At 40.0% G+C, this 22998-nt stretch overlaps 1 protein-coding gene across 1 annotated transcript in view; it reads right to left on the bottom strand.

Annotated features, from left to right (window-relative positions):
- Nucleotides 1-1627: 1627 nt before the first annotated feature.
- slc27a6 (solute carrier family 27 member 6) overlaps nucleotides 1628-22998 on the bottom strand; it is a 30217-nt gene continuing 8846 nt past the window's right edge. Inside the window, exons 3-10 of the mRNA XM_071466565.1 lie at nucleotides 22606-22764; nucleotides 18698-18822; nucleotides 16430-16624; nucleotides 8919-9009; nucleotides 8645-8843; nucleotides 8123-8220; nucleotides 7350-7480; nucleotides 1628-6552 (exon numbers count right to left, since the gene is read on the bottom strand). Coding sequence (XP_071322666.1) covers nucleotides 6376-6552; nucleotides 7350-7480; nucleotides 8123-8220; nucleotides 8645-8843; nucleotides 8919-9009; nucleotides 16430-16624; nucleotides 18698-18822; nucleotides 22606-22764 — 1175 coding nt within the window. The 3' untranslated portion in view covers nucleotides 1628-6375. The remainder of the gene's footprint in view (nucleotides 6553-7349; nucleotides 7481-8122; nucleotides 8221-8644; nucleotides 8844-8918; nucleotides 9010-16429; nucleotides 16625-18697; nucleotides 18823-22605; nucleotides 22765-22998) is intronic.

The following is a 22998-nucleotide window of genomic DNA, read 5'->3' on the forward strand; positions in this document are numbered from 1 at the left end:
TCTGCTGTTTAAATCCTAAAATTACAAATGAATCTGTAATTTAGTTTAAGTGCATACATGTATCAGCATGTCAGTGGTTACACATATAATTAGAATATATATATACACACAATCTAAACATTTATCACACATTATAAATATAGCTGAAATTGGAATTTCTGTGAAGTAAGTAAGTACTGAATCTGGCAGCTGTTCATGATTCATGATTCTAGAAACCTGTAATGAGCATATAGAATACAAATCATTGTTAAACAATACAAAGGTAAATTCAGTGGTTAAAATTAGCTCCAAGTCAACTAGCTACAAGAATAATGCTGCTCACATGTTCACATTAGATAAAACATTTACCCAAGTACTGTAAATCAGTACAAATCTGAAGTACTTATACTTGAGTATTTCCAATTTATGCTACGTAATAATTCTATCCCGCTGCATTTCAGGCGCAAATATTGTACTTTTTTTTAATTTATTTATTTATTTATCTGGATCCCCATCAGCAAATACCAAGGTATAGCAGCTATTCCTCCTGCAGTGCACTCAATTAAACATCACATCATAATGCAGTAAAGCAATGGTGTAAACTAAATTTATTTATTTGTCCACAACATTTATTTTATAGCCATCGTCACTGGTTATGTTTCTGATGAAGATTTTACATATAGACACTGATAATAAAGTAATGAAATGAGTTGTTTACCAGTGGTTCCCAATCTTTTTAACTTTTACTCTCTTTCTAAACGGAATGATGATAACTGAGTGATGACATCTGGTGTCTGCAGTGGAGGAGGAAGTACTCAGCAATTTTATTTGTTATGTAAGTATGTAAATATTATCAAAATATAAATAGTATTAAAAGTAAAAATTGACTTGAAAGATCCAGTAAAGAAATTCAAATGTCTGCTGCTGTTTTTACTGCTGTTCTGTCTGAATTCTAAGCTCTGTACTAACCTGAAGTTATAGAGGTTTATGGTCATTTTGGAGACTGCAGCTAGTTTGTTGTTAGAATCGTATATGTAACATACAACATTACAAAATTATGTAAATATAATAAATCATAAATCATATTATTATTTTGGCAGATACTGTGATCGTGATTAAAGTGATTCAATTTTTGTTAAAAATTAGACAATACTGGTGAAAATGTAGGTTCTCCAGTTCTTTCTCAGTTTTACTGTGTGGGATTCTGCGGTCAGTGTCTGCAGTCAGCAACAGTGTCTTTATTGATAATCACACAAGGAGTTACTAAAGTCACAAAATTCCAAATCCCATCCACAGGTTACGGTGGCCCTGAGAGCTCAACACACTGCAGCTAAAGAAAACACAAGGAAATGATGAAAACATCCTCATTTCACATCTTCTTCAATATCTTTTGACAACACGTGCTGTATGTTCACACAACACAGGCTAATACAGAAACGTGCTGCAAGTAGCACAGAAAACAATGGCATTTGTGCTACACCGTCGCTTTGAACTTCAAAAGTCACAAAGCATTGAACAACAAGTCCCAGCTGGGTTCATAACTATTTTGTGTCCCTGGAAACATGTCTGTTGTCTGTTGCAGAAGGTGCATTAAAATAATATATAAATATATATTAATATATTTGAAAGGAAATCAACAGAGTTAATGTACTGAGTGAACCAACATTTATTTCATCTAGCATGTGTACACAATGGCACTGGACCTTTAGTCCACCTGTAGATGCCAACACTGTTGGAGACTGAATGACAGCAGATGGTGATGACAGAAGAGAAAAATAAAGACAGAACAGATGTTACTGCAGTGTGCATGAAAAAATAAAACAACCGTAGTAAACCCGAACACCCACTCTACTTAATGTCACACTGGTTACCTGAAGAAATATCAATTACAGTTCTGAACCTGTTAATCAGTGATATTATTTGCCAGAAAATAGCTTATTCTGAAATTCTTAACAATTGTGTAGAAATTTGACACACTCAAAACCAATTAAAAGAAAAGCAGCTGACATTTAGCTCAGTATTATATCTTGGGGAAAAACAGTCTAAACACAAAAACAGGCCGAAGCAAACAGGGGCAACACCACAAACAGATCAAAAGCAAAGAAATTAACAGAGCATTTCTTCAGTCAAACTGCTGAGCTGTTGTTGGACTGAGCAAACACAACAACACAAGCTTCACAGACCCCAAAGAGACTGGGAAACTCTGCAGTGCTGCAACACATTCAAAGCAAAGCCAGTGTACATGATGAGATTGTAGGAAGCCAAGGAAACCACACCTGAGTCACGCGTCAAACGTAAACATTATCTCTACTATGGGAGCAATTTGAAACTTTTGCTTTTGCTACATAGCCAATGTTAGCAGCAGCAGCTGATGCGCTGCTGTAAACATTTTGTGTCATTTCCAGTAATTAGCTCCATCACAGCAGCTAATTACCTGCTGCTCAAGCACTTCCAGCTCCCTCTTTATTTTAGTGTCTTTCTTGCAAATCCCTCAGTTGTTTACACGTTGCTCTGATCTGCTAGCTACCTTAGCTTAGCAGTTAGTGATAGCTTCTCTCTCTCCCTTCCACTCTCTTGCTCTCTCTTGCTCAGCATGTCTTGTGTTTAGTTATTCCTCTGCCTCCTTAGGCGATACATCATGCATGTAATAAATGTAGATGATTTGTTGTAGTGGAGGTGAGGCTCGTTGAATTGAAGGGCAGGTTTCTGGCACAACTTCATCTACTTTCAGGTGTGTGGGGAAAGGAAAAGTCTAAAGAGGTCAAAACTCCTGCCACAACTGAAGTTTACAGAACAACTTTATAGTCGACATGTTTCAGCTTGTGGCCTTCATCAGGGTATTTGTACTTGTCTTGTTGGATCTTAGTGTTGCATTTGACACCATTGACCATCACACCCTATTATAGGGAACATTAAACCCTTGTATTGTGTTCACTTTTTGGCCCCTTTGGTACTGTTTGGTACAATTTGAACCAATGTAGTACTTTGTACTTACACAATGTCACCTACAGCGCTGAAGCTTTACAGTTGTCCTTCAGTTGTAAGTCACTTTGGATAAAAGCATTTGCCAAACGTAAATGTACATGTTCTTCAAAAAAATAAGCCAAGGCCATGGAGATTCAGGCTGAAAAAATGTATCCCTGTATCCCGTTACCCTTTTAGTAAAAATTTGAAACAAGCCAATTTGATGCAGTCAAACGTTAGACACAGAATTCCATGTTCCATGCTTCTATTCACCTCATATATATGCTTCCTTTCAACAATATTATTAGGAAACACTCCATAAACCTGCACTGTTATGCAGACGATACCCAATTTTACCTGTCAATGAAGACTGACTACACAGATCAGTTAGCAAAACTTCAAGCTTGTCTCAAGAACATAAAGACCTTATTGTTACAGATGTTATTGTGCTTGGTCCCAAAGTCTATTACATTGCAAACATCAGGCACATCCTGTGTCCAAAAGATGCAGAAAAACGAGTCCATGCTTTTGTAACTTCTAGCCTAGATTATGCAATTCCTTATTTTCAGGATGCCCCAACAAGTCTCTAAAGGCAGACACCCGATCTATAAGGGCATAAGTTTATGCCCTGGGACTTCCCATGATACACACTACTAACTTGGCTTCTTCTTTCCCCCATAGCTTTGTGTTTTCTCTCCTCCTGTCACTTTGTAGAGTCAACTGCCCCAATGATCCTGCTCAACACCTGCAGCTACAGTTATTATTATTTATCTTAATACAATCATTATTATCTTATTGCATGTCCTATCACTGTCATTTAATTATTATTACTGGTCTTATTATTATTATTATTATTATTATTATTATACATCTTCATGTGGAACCTGCATTATGCTATATTCTGTTTCCTCCTGGAGAGTACGGTCCAGACCTGAAGAAGTAGCTGCTCAGAGGAGGAATTACAACCTCTTGTCTTGCGAGCAAATGTTTGCTATGTATCAATAGCAAAAATGTCAAATATCTACTTTAGGTAAAAGCAAAAGTCAGAAAGATTCAGCTTTTTTGTTTCTTGACTGAGCTTCGTCATGTCAAAGGTGAAGAATGGAGGGAACTGGTCCTGGTTCAAACAGGATGATAGAACCAGAGCAGCAGGCTCTCTGAGGTTTTCCTTTCTGTTTGTAGGTCTCTACTAGAGATGGGGGTTAGAGATATTGGTTTACTCATATGGAGCTGGCTATAGGAATGACATATTATGTGGCACTGTGTTCTGTTGGTGTTGTTTAAATTGTTCTTTAAACAATAATTCTGTGGCTGGTAATAAAAAAAAATGTCAGATTAGGTTTGTATGGACACCAAGACTTGCCACAGTTGCAGTAATTTAATGTATTTAATCCCTGAGATCTTGACGTAAGTACCGTGCTCTTGTGTGATGACAAGTTATTTTATTGTGATAACATGTTAATTATATAAAGAAAATTAAAAAAAAATCTTTTTGTTTTCTGCTTCCATTATGTTGCGATGTCTCTTCTAGTGAATTCAGTTTTGAAATCTGTACATTTTCTGTGCACAGTGTGGCATGATTTTCTACCAAATTACAACGATTCTCACAAAATAAATGAGTGATCAGACTCACAGTTTAATAAAGCTGCAGTGGGCTGCAGTGAAGTCTGTTGACTTACAGATTGTCTGTATTTGTTAGATGTGTCTGTCTACACGGAACAAGTCATAAAACTTCAGCCAAAACTGGGGAGGAAACATGTTTAAGGTGCTAGAAATGACGGCTAAAACTTCAAAATAAAGGACCCATTTCAATAAATCCTTGCAGGCAGTTCTTCTTCATATACTGATCAGAAAAATAAAAAATTAAATTAACCTTCTGAAAATGACTATTTACAACAACTGTAGCTCAGAAAAAAAGTAACATCTACATGTCTCAGTCACTGTTGAGTTGAAGCTCTAATCTGAGGTATAGTCACAGAACTGTGGTGATACACTGAAATAAGTTGTTGATATCTGAAATAAATCATCTAAATACATAAGCAGAGTTTATTGTGGCTGATGGCTCAAATCCCAGCTCTCCCCTGATCCTGCATCGACTGTGAGGATGCAAATAAAGACCTTTAATGCTAAGAGTGAACAGAACTCTGACCTGTTAGAGTCTGTGAAGAAATTTAGCAGCACATGGTAAAGTTCATGTGGGAAAAAAAGGAAAAAATTAAAGTAAATAAATCATTTCACAGCATTAAAAACATATAATTTGATATCACTTAAACTGGGCACTTTTAGGCTTCCATACTCAAACTCTCGCATAGTTAAGACAATATATGGCTACTTTGTTTCATAAATAAATAATATGAATTGACAAACTTACAGTGTGTGCAGTGATGTGGTGATTGGTTGGCGTGATGTGGGATTTTGCTGAGTAATGTATTAAAATGAGTGAAATCAGTGAAGAGAGAAGATCTGTGGATACACTTATTGACAGGTCAGCAAAAAATGAGCTATTCATTCTATTTGTGAGTTGAAAGTGAATTTATCCATTAGTGCTGACGCACTCAAGGCACTTTAACAGGATTTTACGAGAACAATTAACGGACAGTAGTTAATGTAATGCAATATATTGAGGTACTTTAATGATTATCTGCACAGTTTTAGGGCCTTTAAAGGGCTAAAAAAACTCTAAATTAACTAAATATCATGAAAGCCATGTCTCCATGTTTCAGTTAGTGAACATTCAGGATGGCTTTCATAATATTTGGTCTTTTTCAGGACGTTTTACCCCTGACAGCCTCCTTCATATATTATCATTCTCTATTAATTTACTCCAACTCACAAACTGAATTTGCACTTTTACTGAAAAATTAAAACAGAACTTGGAAGATGGTTTTTATGTTATTTGGTCAGTTTTAAGGGGTTTTCAAATCCTTGAATATTATGTATATATTATATTTACAGACAGGTGACCAATTAAAGGAAAAAAACAACATAAAGAGTCTTAGTACTGTGTTTTGCCACCTTTTGCTCCTTGTCACTGATTCTCCAAGGACGGTTGCTAACAAGTGGCTAAATGAGACCACAGTCTCACAGGCTGTCGGGAACATTAAATGTCATCACGCCGAAAATGAAAACCGATCTATTCACCAGTCCACCTTTACAGCCTCGTTGTGTTTATACTCAGGCTCAGCTTTTTCCTTTAATTTGTCACTCTCTGTACATTTTATATGCACTGTATATATTTAACATTAATAATCCACAGGGACATTACTGTTCATGTGTACATGGTTAACACAGAACACAGAACGTATTTTCATTCTTCAGTTGATCATTCAACCTGATTGTTGGCTCAAGGCTCCATTTAATATAAAATACTCCAAAGGGCAGAGCTGAGTCACATCTTCTCTGTGTTTCCCATCATACCCAGACTCGTCAGGTCTATAGTTTGCGTTCTCCAGCGAGGATGCTCTGGTAGATACTGTCTGTGAGAGGGATGTAGTTCTTCTGCTGGTAGTCCAACACGTAGAGAGGGTCAGAGATCGTTGAGGGGTTGAAGCCGCTCTGCACCAGCTGGAATTTCTGCTGCTTGAAGGTGCTCGTGGTTTCCATGATCTCCTGAGGGAGCAAACAGCGGTCGGCAGGTTTCACACTGAATTCAATCTGTTTAACATTAAAAATGAAACTGTATCATGTTTTGACTTTTGGATCTTTAGTTGGGAACTAAAGTGACACAGTGAACACGTCATACTTCAGGTGATTTATCATTGCTGTTTTTTTTCCGCAGTTATGCAGACCATAAGGCCGGGATCACACTGGCTGTGTGGTGTGTGCGTGGTGGCTGTGAAACCTCCTGGTTTTTCATTTTTTCACGCGTGATGCATGCAGTTCCCCGCAAAAACAGACACAGAAAAAATCGTATGATGTCATACTGACATCATCCCAGCAACATTACATAAAATTGACACCTTCCACTATAGTTGTCTATGTCTAGGCTGAATATGAACATGACAAAGATGTGAAAAAATATTAATATATACTTATAGACAGTGGCATTTTAGTGACATTTTCTGACAAAAATAAATCAGAAATTAATTTACAATGAAAGGAAATCCAACATTCAAGTATGTTCAAGTATGTAGAAAGGCAGAGAGGCAGAGCTGCAGTAGCAGCGACGCAGCAGACACACAGCCAGTGTGAACACAGGCGGTGTGTGTGAGCTGCAGCAGGTCAGTGACGCAGCCGCCACACACAAGCAACACAGGTGTAAGAGCGTGCTGGTAAACCAGGTTCTCCACCTGTGCACACATCAACTGCAACAGAGCTGAGACAGTCAATTAGTCAATTAGTCAATCAACATCTGCACACAGGATCCAGATGTAGACACAGTATGTCAGTGAGCCTCTGCTCATTACCTGGAGCCTGATGAACAGTGGGTGAGCGTACGTCGGTAGATCCCTCTTCACATGTTCAAACAGCTTCTTCCCATCAAACGTGAAGCCTGGTCTCACAATCATGGCCGCCATCCCTGCTCTGCCCTCATGTCCTGCAGACAACACAGTTCAACCTGTCACCACGCTCCAGCTCAGTGCTACTCATCATCACCAACAGTGACTGAAACAGCAGCTCGTGCTCACTTCTTCTTCTCAGACAACTTCACATCCAGTATTAACACTTCAGACACCCTCCAGTGACCTGGTCACATGTTCATTCAGTTAATGATTCAAGAGAAGAAAAGGAAATATATGAAAAATGGATTCACAAATAAATCATCATAATCATCGTAATCCCATCATCATCATCGCTCATTGGTGATACAAGGTTCTCTTAAGATACCAATTCAGGTGTCTGTTTTTCAAATAACATTTCAGTTGCTGTGAATCATTCATGTCCATCATTTAACTCATTTATCATCAAACACAAAAGACTATTAACAAGCAAGATGTTACACACTGAAAAGTTTGGAGTGTTTTCTTCTTCCACAGCAGCGTAGTGACCTGTGTCACTGTGAAGAGGCAGGATACCTGCTCTTATTTGGCCACTTTGATAGATTTAAAACTACATCATTTTCAGTAAAATACTCATATTTTATTCCACAACATGTTTGTAACTTTATTCCAAATCTCAATTTGCTCAGTGATGCTGAAAACCTTCTAGATACATGATAGATGAGCATTTTTAAACACACCTGGTATTTCCACTCCATACACGTTGACTTCCTGGATAAAATCCACCAGCCCAAGAGTCTCTGTTACCTCTGTGGTGGCTACATTTTCACCCTTCCACCTGAAACCAGGGGGAAAACGCAGACTTCAGTCAAAGAGACTTTTGTAAGTGTTGCATAACATTCAGGACAAAACAGTTTCAGACCAGATTCTGACCTGCATCATGGGGTATTCAGAGTAGACTGATTAGGGAAAATAATTTAATGATTTTATCATAAGAAATAACAAAATTTGAAATAAGTGAAGGGTGAAGACTTTCTGAATGCTCTGTAAATCCTTTATGTGATCCTGTAGTCCACCTGCTGGCCACTGACTGTGCAGAGTTTGACAGAAGGGGCTGTTTTCACATTCGTTTCTCTGTGTTCATCAGAGTCGACGCCTTTTTATGAATTTTCAACTTTTAACTCTTTGTGGAAAAACCACATCAGACACAAATGACTAATCCAGGCAGAGTAGTTTCATTTCATTTCAGCTTCAGACTGTACCTGAAGGTGTCTCCCACTCTGTCTCTGAAACAGATGAAGCCATCCTGGTCTTCGGCCATGAGGTCGCCCGTGTTAAAGTAGGCATCCCCCTTCGCAAACACGTTCCTCATCAGCTTCTTCTCCGTCAGCTGCTTGCTCCCAGCGTAGCCGAAGAAGGGGCTGAAGGCGCTCACCTTGGACAGTAAAAGCCCCGTCTCACCTGAGAGGAAAAAATCACATCAGTACAAAAGTATTTTAACTTTCAGAGAGAAGGTGACAGCAGTTACACTCTTACCCCTCTGCACTCGCTGACAGAAGCCATTCTCATCTGTCACAGTTTCGTCTTTCTCCATGTCGTACTTCACCAGGTCATACTTGAACAGGAGCTGCACAAAAAGATGAAATGAAATATTATTAAAGAACGAGAGGCACAGATGTCTAAACTAACTAATGGAACAATCATCCACAACTAAAGGTTAAATATCAGATATTTTTCTCGGCAGACATCTTGACTTGTCATAGCAGGAAAAGAATCAGGTGGAACTAATACTTTAATATATTAATGATGTCTGTTCCAGTTAAATACACCAGTCAGCCAACATGGACATCACCAGGGCCTGTAACTGCAGCACTAACTGGAACACAGTCTATATTATTAAAGTTTTTAATTACAGCCGAGCTTTTCATGTAAAAATGTCTGCTATGAAAGATGTCTGGAAATTGTAAAATTTTAAAAAAAGGCCCAAAATGAAACTTCTGCTTACAGCCCATGGTTTTCAGTGAGGGGCATTAGCAGAATTGTGAGAGTTGTAATGGAAATTTCAATGATGCAGTTGAAAGCTCCAGAAAAGGTGATTAAAGGCTGTTACCCTGTTTTCTACATGTTAGTCCTTGTAAAATGTAAAAACTGTTTTTCTGACAGACGTAACCTCAGTAGTATTTTCAGTGATATCATACTCCGAGGATATGACATCCATTAGCTCTAATCATATCTAAAACATAAACAACATACGATATAAGAAATCTAATGAATAAGAGACACAGGGAGTTCTGTATAATATATGAAGGGGGGGGGGGGGGGCGCAATTTGTTATGCATTTAATGTACCCTGAATTAGGCAGTAGTCATGTGCATGGTGTGTATGTAAATATTCATAATGTTTTATTGGAAGTGTTTTTGCTAAATGTATTGGGAGGGGTCATGTGCCCTTGGGCGTAGAATTGAGCTGGAAAAGCATCCAGGCACATCTACCAGGTGAGAAAGCACCTGGTGTGTCAGAGAGAGGGGCTCAGGTTGTGCCACCACTGGAGTCTGCTGCACCAGAAAAGCTGCCTCTGTTCTGGTCAAGTGTTCTCAAAAACTTTGAAGAACAAAGCAACAGTTTTATACGTTGTGTAGAATGTTTGAACATGTGCTACATCTTGTGGAAGACATTTCTGTGATGTGAAAAATCTATTGAACTTCTGTTCAATAGAGTCCGCTCACCGACCACAGACTGTGAATAATGATGGACGTGGCCTCTGTGACGTCACCCACAGGTTTCTGAGGAGCAGTGTTGAAGCTCAGAGTGAACTGCTCCTGAACTCCCGGCTAATCCAAATGTGGGCAAGGAGGTGGGGCATGTGTGGAGCTGAGACTTTGGTGCATGCTAGATTGTGGCAAACATACGCTCAACCACCTGTCACTCAAAGCAGCAACGCCCTCAAATATGCATTCATCTAAGCCTTAATAAAATTTAAATAAATGAGTTATGTAAAAATTCAACCCCCATACAGTCGCCATGAAGGAGGAAATTAGCCATAGAGACCAAAATTATTTTTTATACCAGGCTGTAAACATGTTTATTTGCTGTAACTTTAACATGGGAGTCTATGGAGACTGACTCACTGTTGGAGCCGGACTCTAGTGGTCATTAGAACTGCAGCTATTGGTTTGTTTCACTTTTCAGTCACAGAGGTTGCTGCTTGATTGTTACTAGAGCTCCACAGAGAAGCCTGAGAGAGGAGATGTAAAACTGCACTGAGATGGTTTTTGGTTCTTAAAACCACAAATATATCTTCTTATGTATATTAACACAGGAGAAGAGTAAAATATGGGAACTTTAAGACAATGCTTCTCCACAGACATGGTGCAGTTTTAACTGTGTACTGCCTTAAATCAGGGAGCAAAAGTCTCTGTGCACAGTAAACACCACATAAACAACTACAAGGCATTACTACATCTCAAGATGTGCACTGATACATATCTGTGGTTATTTTTAGGTGTATGGTAAATCCCCCTGCACAGAGGAGGTTACACACTGATGCCTGCGTATACACACAACACCTCTGATTTATTGGTAAACTGTTCTTTTATTGTTTGTACACGTTGTTTTTTTAAATAGTTACTGAAACTTATGCATAAATCACAAACAGCTTCTATAATTAAACACAAATTAAAGTATCTAAGATGAACTTGAACTGACAATCCTGTTTTTATTAAATCAGACCATGTGTCCTGAAATCTTAAAAGTTTTATAACTTCACTTCGATAACTTTCTTTTGTAACTGTTTGTGGGCCAGCAGGACAAGCACTGAGACAGACCTAAGAATAGCTGGGGTCAGAGATTAGAGCTAAATACATGCAGCCTCTCTTTTGTAAGTCCTCTGATTAACAGCAGCCTCACAGACAAGCATTAGTGAGGCTAATACCCACGACGGCCACAGGAAAGCCACCACACTGGTCATCTTTCCTAACGGTCTTACACCTTAATCTCTGCAACTAATTATTCAGGTTGACATTCCTCACCCAACAACTGAGTTTCAGCTGCGTCATGTTGACACCCAGGTCAGTGTTTCTGGTGCCACAAGATATCACAAACATCTTATAATTGTATCACAATTCATGGTAATTATAACAAATGATATCAGATTAATTCTATTGAATAATGCTGTTACATTACTGTGATTCTGAATTATAACATATTGTATTTAATTATATTCAGAGACGCTTATTTTGTTTATTGTTTATAATTTACTATAATTGGATCTCATTTCTATTAATTTCAGTCATTTTTTCTAAGTGCATGCAGGCTGGGTATGTTTATATGCATTACACAATAACAACTTTGATAGAATAAAACAACAATAACACAATACTACAATGTATTTCATTATATTTCAGGGTGTATCAACACCTCTCTGAGCTTCATAGCAACAGTTTGTGTTATACCAGACCACCTTATATTTCACATGTATTCATGATGTGTCCACCCCATGTATAGTGACTACATACAATCAGCTGATTGACCCCCTCTGATGGAGGACACTTGCTATATCCTGGATAAGACACGACCTGACAGAGCTCCTCTAAGCTGTTTACCCCTACCCCCACCACTCACCACCGTTGACCCTGCGGACCATGTGCACTTCAGTGGACAACTTCAAGTCCTTCCTCTGCTACATAAAAAAAGATGTGGGAAGTTGTATCTATGTGCACCTCCTTATAAAACTCACACATGGATACTCACTTCAATGGGAAAGTGGTCTCAGTCTCGTACGCCTGCTTCAACCTGTAGGTCTGTTATCATTATCTAATAATAATAGATAATACTTGTAAATCTCTCTGTTACATCTCGCTCAGACTCCTTGTAGTTATTTCCTGTTTTATTTTGTAATCACTGACATCATATGTCTTCGGTGGTTTTACTTCCTGCCTTTGTATCATTGCGTTCACCTATGTCTTGTTACCCTATCAGTCACTCTGTTTATATTTAGTTTGGCCTCTCCCTCTTTCAGTTGCCATATTGTTAGTCTGGCCTGTCAGTGAGTCGAGTTTGTTTTCCTTGTGTATGACATTTCCTCATTCCTTTTGCCTTCTCACCTCCATTGTTTCCCACACTGACTGACATCCTGACTTCAGGCTGACAAATAAAGACTTTAATTTTGAACTTTTACTCTGTCAGTCTCCAGTCTGGTTCTTGTATTTGGGTCATTTCCCTGGTTTAGATTGATTGTTGCAGTATGTGGCTCACCTGGCACAGAGCGTACCATTTAGGCTTAGTCCTTACAGCAGTGGCCCAGGTTTGAGTCCGACCTTTGGCCCTTTGCTGAACGTCATGCCCTGTCTCTCCCAGTGCCACTATGATAAAGGCAAAAGCCTGAGAAAAAAAACTTTAAAAAGATTGTTGCAGTTCAGTCTGACTGACTCACTCAGCGCGATCAGACCCAACTGAATCACCGTCGAGAATCAGGGACAACAGGTGCAGCAGGTTTGCAGGATCCTTGTTACCCCGTCCACTTCCAAAACACCCAGAAGTGCCACCATGCACTTCCCCAGCACTTGAAACCAAAAGTGGTCCAGATGGAGAGGTACAACGGGGACTGTTCACTGTTGTTTGAGCTTCAGCACTGTGCCTTTTTCAGCACTTCATCACTGGACTTTCACACACTCTGAGTTTCATACGTCAGCATCTTGGGACGTCAGCCATGGTGAAGGAGGTGGGAGAGTTGCTGCTCACCCTACCTCCTCTTAGAACAAGCCGTCCTGACTTACTTCATCCTCTGCCTGTTCCTCTGTGGCCATGGTCCCACATCTCTTTGGAATTTCCATCTCTGAAGGTGACACTGTCCCAGAATCTTACCAACCGGAGTAAGCAACTTTATCAGAGGACGGCTAATTGTCAATGGAGACCTGCAGCCCACGACCAGGCTGGGCAGAAGGTCTGGACAGGGGCTGCCAGTATCTGGTGGACTGGTAGGGGTACAGTGCAGAAGAGACATTGTGGGTGTTGGTCATAAACATTCTGGACCTCTCCCTCACCTGGTACGATCACCTTTGTCTCCCTGATCTGCCTGAGTTGTCTGGTGCTGTCCCTAGAGGTGGGGGTAGTAGGGTACTGGGGGGTACTGTCACACTGTCTAGGTAATTACTTATTTGATAGCATTTTGTGTAAGTTATATAGTTCTGTCTGCAACCACCATCACCTATTATAGAGTTAACTAAGTTAGGTGTGTGGTAGACAGTATGAAGTTATTGCTAAGCTAACCATGTCCTGACTCCAGCTCTGTACTTAACACACACACACATGAGACTGAGAGTAAGTGTATTTCCAAGAAACCATTCCTTTAAGAGTCAGAGATAACACAGCCAAGACTTTAATACCCACAATGCCTTGCACCTGCAAACAGGAAAAGCAGTGGTAGATGTGTATTGTATTCTGAGGGGTTCAGGCAGCTGGAGATGTTTAGTGTCCTGCTAAATAACTTCTCTTGGACTTGTGCCAACAAGACTTTGTTGAAAATGTTCTCAGAAAAATGAGGACTGAATCTGAGAAACACAACCATGGCCTTCCACACCCAGCACTTTATCTCTCTTACATACTTGGTCAAAGATAAACTGGAGCGAGGTCAATGATTCATTCCTTGGAGTATTTCTTGTGTATAATGCAATGTGTGTATGCGGCTCTATACTTTCTGTAAATAGTCTATGAAACCAAAACTCATTTTATACTGTACATTAACACAGCCCAACACAACCATGACAGATACCTACAAATCCAGCTACATCAGAAACAGCAAAGTAAACTGTGAACCTCTACGTACTTTATAATACCAGCTTTAGGATGAGATTTATATTTTGAGTAGCCATGCTAGCCAGCTCTTGCTCAGTCAGTGCTCAACTGAAACATTTCTATAACTAAGATGAAAAATTGTACAGCAGATGAACCCCAGCAACTTTGGTGACCCCCTGGCTTTTCCTGTAATGCCACCAACAGGTCAAAATTTTCACTTATTCAGTGGAATATCTCAGCATTGATTCGATAAATTTGCACAGAATTTTGCGCAGACATTCATGGTCCTGAGAGGATGGATCTTGGTGGTTGGTGACTTTCATCTAGTGCCATCATCAGGTCAATATCTTTGATTTATGACTAAAAAACTGCTAAACCAATGACATTCCCATCATCCTCAGCTGTAGTTGCTGTTCAGTGCTAATTAGCTTACGTTAGCATGATAACATGCTTTACTTAGATGTGTTAACATTTATCTCAAAACACTGCTTTGCCTAACTACACCCTCCCAGAGCCACAAGCCTGGCTGTAGAGCAGCTTTGTCACAGATAACAACTTGATCAAGATGCTTGTGGTTTCTGTTGGGTGCAGTGAAAGTTTCATCCTCAACAGGCTGCAAACAAGACACTGAACTTTTCTTTTCTTGTTTAAAGACCCAGTCTCACTAAGATTTATTGCACATTTTTTGAAAAAGCTGTTCCTTTAAATGTCATTGCAGCAGTTAGTGGATTTGCTGAAGCTGAGGTAAATCTCTATGGAGCAGTCCAACATGATGGATTTTATTATATTAGCCTCACGGTTGTTTGGCTCCGACAACCAGTCAAGTTGCACTTTACATCCATGTCTGGCCAGGCTCATATAATATAAGTAGAGCAGAGGTGCTGCCTCTGAACAGGCAAGACAGGCATCTGCTTGGGGCCCCAGGCTGTTAGAGGGGCCCCTGAGGGCTGAGCAACTTTATTCCACAGCAATGTCTCAAAATGCAGCTCCTTCCCCCTTAAACAACCAAAGGACAATTTGCAATGACATATGACATCTCAGTAGGAAACCTCCTTAAAGGGGCTTTATTTGTTGTGTTATAATGTGGGTTATTTACAATATGACAACAGTGAAGTTATTCATTTATTTATTTAGGTTTTTCATGTTCTTTATATTTATATGTTGAAAATTCTTCTACAAGAAATGTGTCAGATTTAATACATTTTTCATTGGTGTCAGATTATTTATTAATGGTGATGAATGTTGTCTGGTACCTTGGCAATTTTTCACCTAGGACCCCACTGGAGTCCACAATCGCTGATGTAGACTTTGTAGGAATTTAATAACTACAATTACTACTTCACGGTTATACGCCTCTGCCACTAAGAGTAGTTTCAGATTACATCCCTGTTTATCCAGAGTCATATAAAATATTAACCATTTTGTGTGTGGCTAAAAAGTGTTTTGTGTGGTTACACTGACCTATGACCTTTGACCGCCAAAGTCTAATCAGTTCGTCCTTGAGACCAAGTGGACATTTGTACCAAATTTGGAGAAATTCCTTTGAGGAGTTCTCAAGATATTTTGTTCACAAGGCCAAAAACGTGTTTTATGTGGTCACCATGACCTTGACCTTTGACCTTTGATCTTCTCACCAAAATCTAATTAGTTCATCCTTGAGTTTAAGTGAACATTGGTGCCAAATTTAAAGAAGTTCCTTCAAGGTGTTACTGAGATATCATGTCCTCCAGAATGGGACGAACAGATGGACAACCTGAAAACAACATACCTCCGGCTCAGCCATCGCCAATTTGGAGGCATAAAAAAGTATCATGTGTATTTTTTGTCAAAATGTTTTCACTATGTTGACATTCCAGTGAGAATCAAACTGTCTTCACTTTGAGACTATTTTTACAGAAGAGTCCAGACGACTGAGCGTCGTCACCTGCTGCAACAACAATCACCTGAAGCTCAGTAGCAGCAAAACCAATGAGGTCGTGGTGGACGAGCAGAGGAGCGGGAGGCCACTGTCCTGGATGTCACCCAGGGACACGAAGTGAAGCGCAATAATAAATAATAATGAAATCAATAAAAGGCTGGACTGGACTCACAGGACTGAAGCCCTCTCCAGGGAGGGACAGAGCACACTGTTGTTCCTGAGGACACTCAAATCCTTAAGTGTGTGCAACAGGTCCTGTGAGGTCACAGTGACCTTTGACCATCAAATTCTAATCAGATCACTCTTTAGTCCCAGGGGGGTGTTACCAGGCACTTACCCTGTAGAAGAAGTTGGAGCGGCCCACAGTCCCGATCTTGCCGATGTGGTTCATGAAACACAGGTTCCCCTCGGTGGAGCCGTACACCTCGCACATCTTAATGTTTCCAAAGCGACTCTGGAACTCCCGCCACACGTCCTGCCGCAACCCGTTCCCCACTCCCATCTGCACCTTGTGAACTTTATCTACGTCTGTCTGAAGGAGGGAGAAGGACATGAAGACGTCAACGAACCAGATCTGACAGGTGACAACTACGCATTTATCAATAACGTGTGATTTATTCATGTTTGACACACTGGAGTAGACAGGAAAAGGCTGTTATGCAACAAGCTTTCAAACTGTGTGTGTGTGTGTGTTTGTTTTTGTGTGTCAGTCACAAACAAAGAAATACCATGAATGCAAACTGATCAAATTAGTGTGAAGCTAATTGGTGTTACCAGAAGGGTCCCAACAATCCGTCCCAACAAGAGCAGTCTATTACCACACACACACACACACACACACACACACACACACACACACACCACAATGCATCCCATTAGTTTCCACTGGACTATGGACAGACCAAAGACTGGATTACATAAAGAGCAGGAAATAAGAAAAAAAGAAAAGAATGCTTCACAAACCAGCTGCTCCTCTGGATATTTCAGTCTTATGCAAAAACCAATTTAAAACATCAACAACCTCAACAGAGGAGAACTTCTGTTGTGTTGATGCAATGTTTTTGTGTGTTTTTGGCTTTGTATTTGTGTACTTTTTTCTGTATTTGCTGCATGTTTGTTGTTGATGTATCTCTTTTGGCTTCATGCAGCATGTTTTTTCATTTGTTTCCAATGTTGTGTTTGTTGTATATTTTCTTATGTGTTCCTGAATTTGCAGCACGTTTCTCCTGATGGAAGTGTTTTGGGTCATCGCAGCGCATTTGTCCTCGTCAGCCACCGTAGAAGAAAACATGGGATATCCCTTGTGACAGCCAAACTGTATGTTTCTGCATGTTTGTTTATTATGGTGGCCCAGAGAGGTCAACACACTGCAACTTGAGAAAAACACATGCAAACAGATGAAACATAAGGAAATTCAGAAAAATCATCAATTTGACAACACATGTGCCACAAATACACAAACACACTGCAAGTATCACAGACAACAACTGAAGACTTTCCAGGAGACACAAAAAAGTGACGTCCCTGGGAAACAACAACCATGTCCCAGCCAGGTCCATCACTATTTTGTGTCCCCTGGAAACACTTCTGTTGTCATCTGTGCTACTTGCAGTGTGTTTCTGTGTTTGGTTGTGTTGTGTGTATTTGCATGTGTTCTCTGAAGCTGCAGTGTGTTGAGCTCTCTGGGCCACCGTACTTTACATAGAAACCAAATGAAAAGTGTGTTGTGCTGACAGGAGCATCAGTACAGCTTAACACAACAACCACTGACAAACAGAAGCTGTCTTTTCTCAGCTCTAATAAGCTAATCAGACTAATGACCTGTCAATCATACTTCAATCACAGTGCCTTTACAGTTACATGTAATCATTTCATAAAACCAGTGAGCATCTCCAGTCCTGTGCTGGTGCAGTGCTGACAGTAACACAGTGTATTTCCAAACCTTCAGAAAACGTGCACATGCCTGCTTGCATGTTGATCAATGTGCATAATGGCAGCACACAAGCAGTAATTAGTGCCCATCCTTGTGTGCACACATTGAGCTTGTGAAAGGGCGCGCATACTCTGTACGTGTCTATGCCTGGGGAGAGCGGGGAGGACGGACAAGGCCGGCCGTCCACCCACACAGCCACATAACTGAGGGAGAGAGTGGACAAAGAGAACTTTGAGTCCAGCCTCAAGACAAGGGACAAGCTCTGTCCTCACTCTGCCAGTGTGTGTGTCCACAATGGGAGGACACACACACTGAAACAAAGACCCTGCTTATTTTTCTGCCACAGTTGTGCACAATGTTACTTGAATGATTCATAAGTATAGTGGCTTTTTTCCTTCACTCAAACTCTGCTTGTTCTGTTATTCATTGACTGACAGCATTAGCAGACTGAGCAGATGAAAAGCTGTAGCAACGCTGTGTTTAATGTGGATTCCCGGTGAGGATGGTATCACAACAGTGTGCATATCATTTGATTGCAATTTTTTTTACTAAAATCTATGAGAAATAAAGAAATAGTCAGCTGAAACAGAAGATTACATTTACATTTTCAACCACTCTTACAGACACTTATCCAAAGTGAGGAACATCAGTGAAGCTTCATGTTCATGTTACCTTGGGCTGGTTGCAGAGGTATCTGCAGAGTTCACCAATATACTGGAAAATAGTCACGTCATGTTTTCTACAGTCGTTCCAGAACTGAGAGGCTGAGAACTTCTTCTTCAACACACAAGTTGCACCTGTAACACAACAGACAACACTGTCACAACATGTGCTGTTCTCATAGGTATATCTTTTAATATCTATACTTTTATCTGTGGTTATTGACAGATGGACATTTAATTTCCACTTACAATGTACTGTATTTATCATTGCGTTACTGTGCAGGACCAGTGCTGCTGAAATTGTGTTAAGGTGTGAGAATACACCGAATATACCAAGGCACACTGAATGTCTCCCTCACATGAGGGAAACATGTCTGAAGGTGAAAGTGTTTATACCTGTTACAAAAGGCAGGAGAAAAGCCTGATGTCACACAGTGCTTTTATCTGAGAGCAGGTTACTCAGAGAGACTAAGTCACTTGGGTAATCAGTGACCTGGTAACTGTAAACCTGCATCTGCAGCAGGTCAGCAGCCAGACTTCTCCCCTCCCCTCCATCTAACTTTTCATGGTGTGAAGACACAACTCCTCCCTTTCTTTAATCTGTGTATGACTTTTTGACTGGATTCATGTAGCCCCATGAAGAAAGTAGAGAGCAAATTATGTGCATGAAAAATAAATACCACAGGAAAAAAAAGTATTCGAGACTGATTTGACTTCTTCTGTAATCGTATGGTCTCTATTTGACTGGAGAGACCTGGTTGTGGTGGACTCACAACTGGTCTGTGGGTGTGAGTGGAACTGGGACACGGGACATGTGTACAGGAATTACCCAGGTACAGGAATTACCCAGGTCTACTGTCATTAGCAAATGATCTGCTGATTATTTTATCCTAAAAAAACAGCTATTAAAATTTCCCAGAGCCCAAGGTTATCCAAGTGTTGCATTTACTGTCATAAGAAAAGCATCAGATATCTAACAAGCTAGAACCAGAATGTTCAGTAATTTTTCTTAAAAATAAGTAAACAGATAGTTTAACAAATAGTTGACAACTAACTTTTTTTTTTTTTTAAATCAGCTAATACGCAAATTGAATAATTGTTGCAGCTCTAGAATTAACACAGGTTAAGGACTGGAACATGTCGACACTTTATATTTGCTTTTTGACGTAAGAGACATCTGCCACGTCCCAGAGCAGAACAGATGCAACAATAATTGCTCATATTGACCTACGTAAATTGTGACCTACTAATCTTTTGCAAATAACAGGGACGAGATGTCTGCCAATGTTATGTGTGGTAAAGGTTCAAAGAATGTTATTTTGTTCACTGTTAGTTGTACAAAGCTCATCTCAGTCCTGTGACTCTACACCACCCACTTTAAAAAATAACACTTTTGACTGTGAACTTTGTTCTTTCGACAAAGTTATGATGTGGTCCAACCAGTGACAGTTTTAATGGACTTAATTTAACAAACATAAAAATAACCTTGCATTTAGAGGCTGTTTTCCATCGAGGTCGAGGTAAAGCAGTTAGAAAAGGAGATTTTATTGACTCTTAAACAGCAGCCTTGGTCTCAAAATGACATAACATCTGGCCCCATGTGGAGAGTCTAAAGGCTAAATGTGACAAATGTGTACAAAGTTTATTAGATTTCAAAATCTAAAACTCAGGTCACTGACCTCACCAAGGCTTGTCCGTACACCCTGTCGGGATGTTGGTCTCTGTCAGTGAAGGACGTTGAACTGCCAACTTTGGAAGCAGTTGGAGAAAATTCAGTACCCAAGGTTTTACAACAGGATAGCTGATTAATGATCTCCATAATAGTCTCCAGTGTCCACTTCCTGGTCTAGAGACTCTAATTAAGCTGCTAGTTGAAGTGAAACAGCGGGTCCTCAAAGGGGTCACATAGTTAAGCAGTGGACTCATCTCTGTATCTAACATGGAACTCAAATCATATGATGCGTAAAAGCATGTGGTTGGGCAACATTCATGTAGTGAGGTCATCATATCATTGTCAATCATAAAACAATAGAAGTTTATATCAGATCCTCTGTTTGGAGAGTCTTGAATTTTATTCTAAGACCTTCAGTGGTTCTCACCCTTTTCTAGGTCAAGGTTCCCATATGACTTGATAACATTCAGTGATCCTGTGATTCTTTGTTGAAGTTCACATTTTCCTTGGAGCAAAAGATGAAAAGACCCCTCTTGTTCAAGAAATTTTCTATAGTATCACTTAATTACAATCATACAAAGCCTACATTTATTGATTATGGAAGATTTTTATGGCATAATATTTGATTTCAGCCAAATGGTTTTCTACAAATGTGGCACAGCTTCATGGGAAGCAGGCCCTGCCAGTTGCATTTCTCTAACCCATCCATATCACATTAAAGAAGGTATTTTAAGTTTTGCTATTGCTACATAGCCAACGATAGTATTAACAGCTGTTTATTTACCAGTTTTACCAAGAGCTTCAGCCATCTTTGCTTTTAGATGACAAGGGGTTATAATGCGCCCCCTAAGCAGTGCTACTTCTTCAGAGGTTGTTTCAGTGGTTATTTTTCTTCGCTGAATTTATTATTTACAAAAACACTGAAACTCAGGTGCAATGATCTGCCTTTCTGTCCAGTAAGGCACCTGTTTAGAGTAAATCATTAAAATGTGTTAAATGTGTTACTCTCTGTCATATTGGCAAGTCATATTGTTGGCAAGTCACTCTGACACCGAGCATTAGTGACTTGAATTTGATTCGGGCGGCCATGAGTAGCCAGTGGAGGTCGATGAGTAACATAGTGACGTGCCCTTTTCTGCTGATTAAAGACCACTATGTGCTGCTGCTGCCACATTCTGGACCATCTGCAATGGTTTCACTGTGCGTGAAGGGAGGCCAACCAGAAGGGCACTGCAGTAGTCAAGGTGAGAAATAACTATGGCCTTGACCAAGAGTTGGGTGGCCTTGATTGGGATGAGAGATAAAGAGGTGATTTTAATACTGATATTGTAATGCAGATACTGATTGGTTTGGATGACAGAGAGTTCAATCTTAAGAGGGCGTCGTCTAGTGGAAACGACAGGTATAGTTGGGTGTCGTCTGCGTAGCAGTGATATGAGAAGCCATGCAAGTGCATAATTGGTCCCAAGGAGGCGATGTATATATAAAAAGAAGGGGTCCCATTACCAATCTTTGGGCCACTCCTGTGGGACCAGGATGAGATAAAAACGTTTGTCCTTGCATGGTACGCTGAAGGGGCCCCGGTAACAGATAAAAAACTGTTCATCAGCGCTAAATGTGTGGAGAAGCTCAGGGCTGAGGCAGGACAGTGTAGTGTATGTATGTGATAATTAATAAAAAGACTGTAACTATTCAGAAAGAAAATTTTACTGTTTAAGTTTTATGTTTACATACATAATAGTCTAAACTTTCAAAATGAATGTGGCATTGATGATACATCTACATCAGAGGTTTTTAAGGTTGAAGGTAAGGGAGAAACTTGAAGCAAAGATACTGTGTAAGAAGAATCATAAGCCCCCTCAGAGTCATAACCCTGTCAAATATGATTTGATGATATAGATTTTGTGTGACTTAGACTACATTGCAAATAAGCATCCATAAACCAGCTACCTGAGAATCAACATATTTTAAGCTGTAATAGTTTCTACATAGTCTGTGCATCCATACGTAAATTGAAAATGAGATGCTAATTGCTACTTTGACTTTTAATGGTGCCAATTTGCCACAATATGAACAACTATAGGCTAAAAGTACAGGGCTCAAGCTGTCTGGATTGTGTGAGCCTTGATCTATATAGTGGTTTGTTAGATGTTTAGATTTCATCTGACGTGATACAAGAAATGCATACAACATACAGTGAATACAAGGAATTAAGATCAGGGTCATGAGGAAATTCAAAGGCCTACCCAGCTCTATGGTTCCTCCTATACCAATCAAAGAAGCTGCGCTGTGGTAGAGCGGCAGAGGAATGTACACCACGTCATCTTCAGTCGCTCCAAACGCCCAAAAACCTGCCGCTGCCTTCAGACTCTGGAGATGAGTGATCACTGCAGCCTTCGGGAGCCCTGTGAAAATTAACGCAAGATACATCATTAAGTAACATACATTTGGCACCTTCTGTCCATTTTAATGGCACTGCTACCCTGTTAACTCCACACAGGGAGTACACAGCCACATGCTGCCTCCATGACAACACAACATAATGTCATGCAACACTGCATTTCAATTGTAATTGCATTAATACTGCAAAAGCTCAGTGGCTGTTCCTGAGAGGAAACCCTTACAGGTTTCTGACTCTG

This window comes from Trachinotus anak, unplaced genomic scaffold (genome assembly GCF_046630095.1).
Source record: "Trachinotus anak isolate AG129_WGS33_773 ecotype Australia unplaced genomic scaffold, CSIRO_AGI_Tana_v1 ptg000028l, whole genome shotgun sequence".
In the NCBI taxonomy this organism is placed as follows: Eukaryota; Metazoa; Chordata; class Actinopteri; order Carangiformes; family Carangidae; genus Trachinotus; species Trachinotus anak.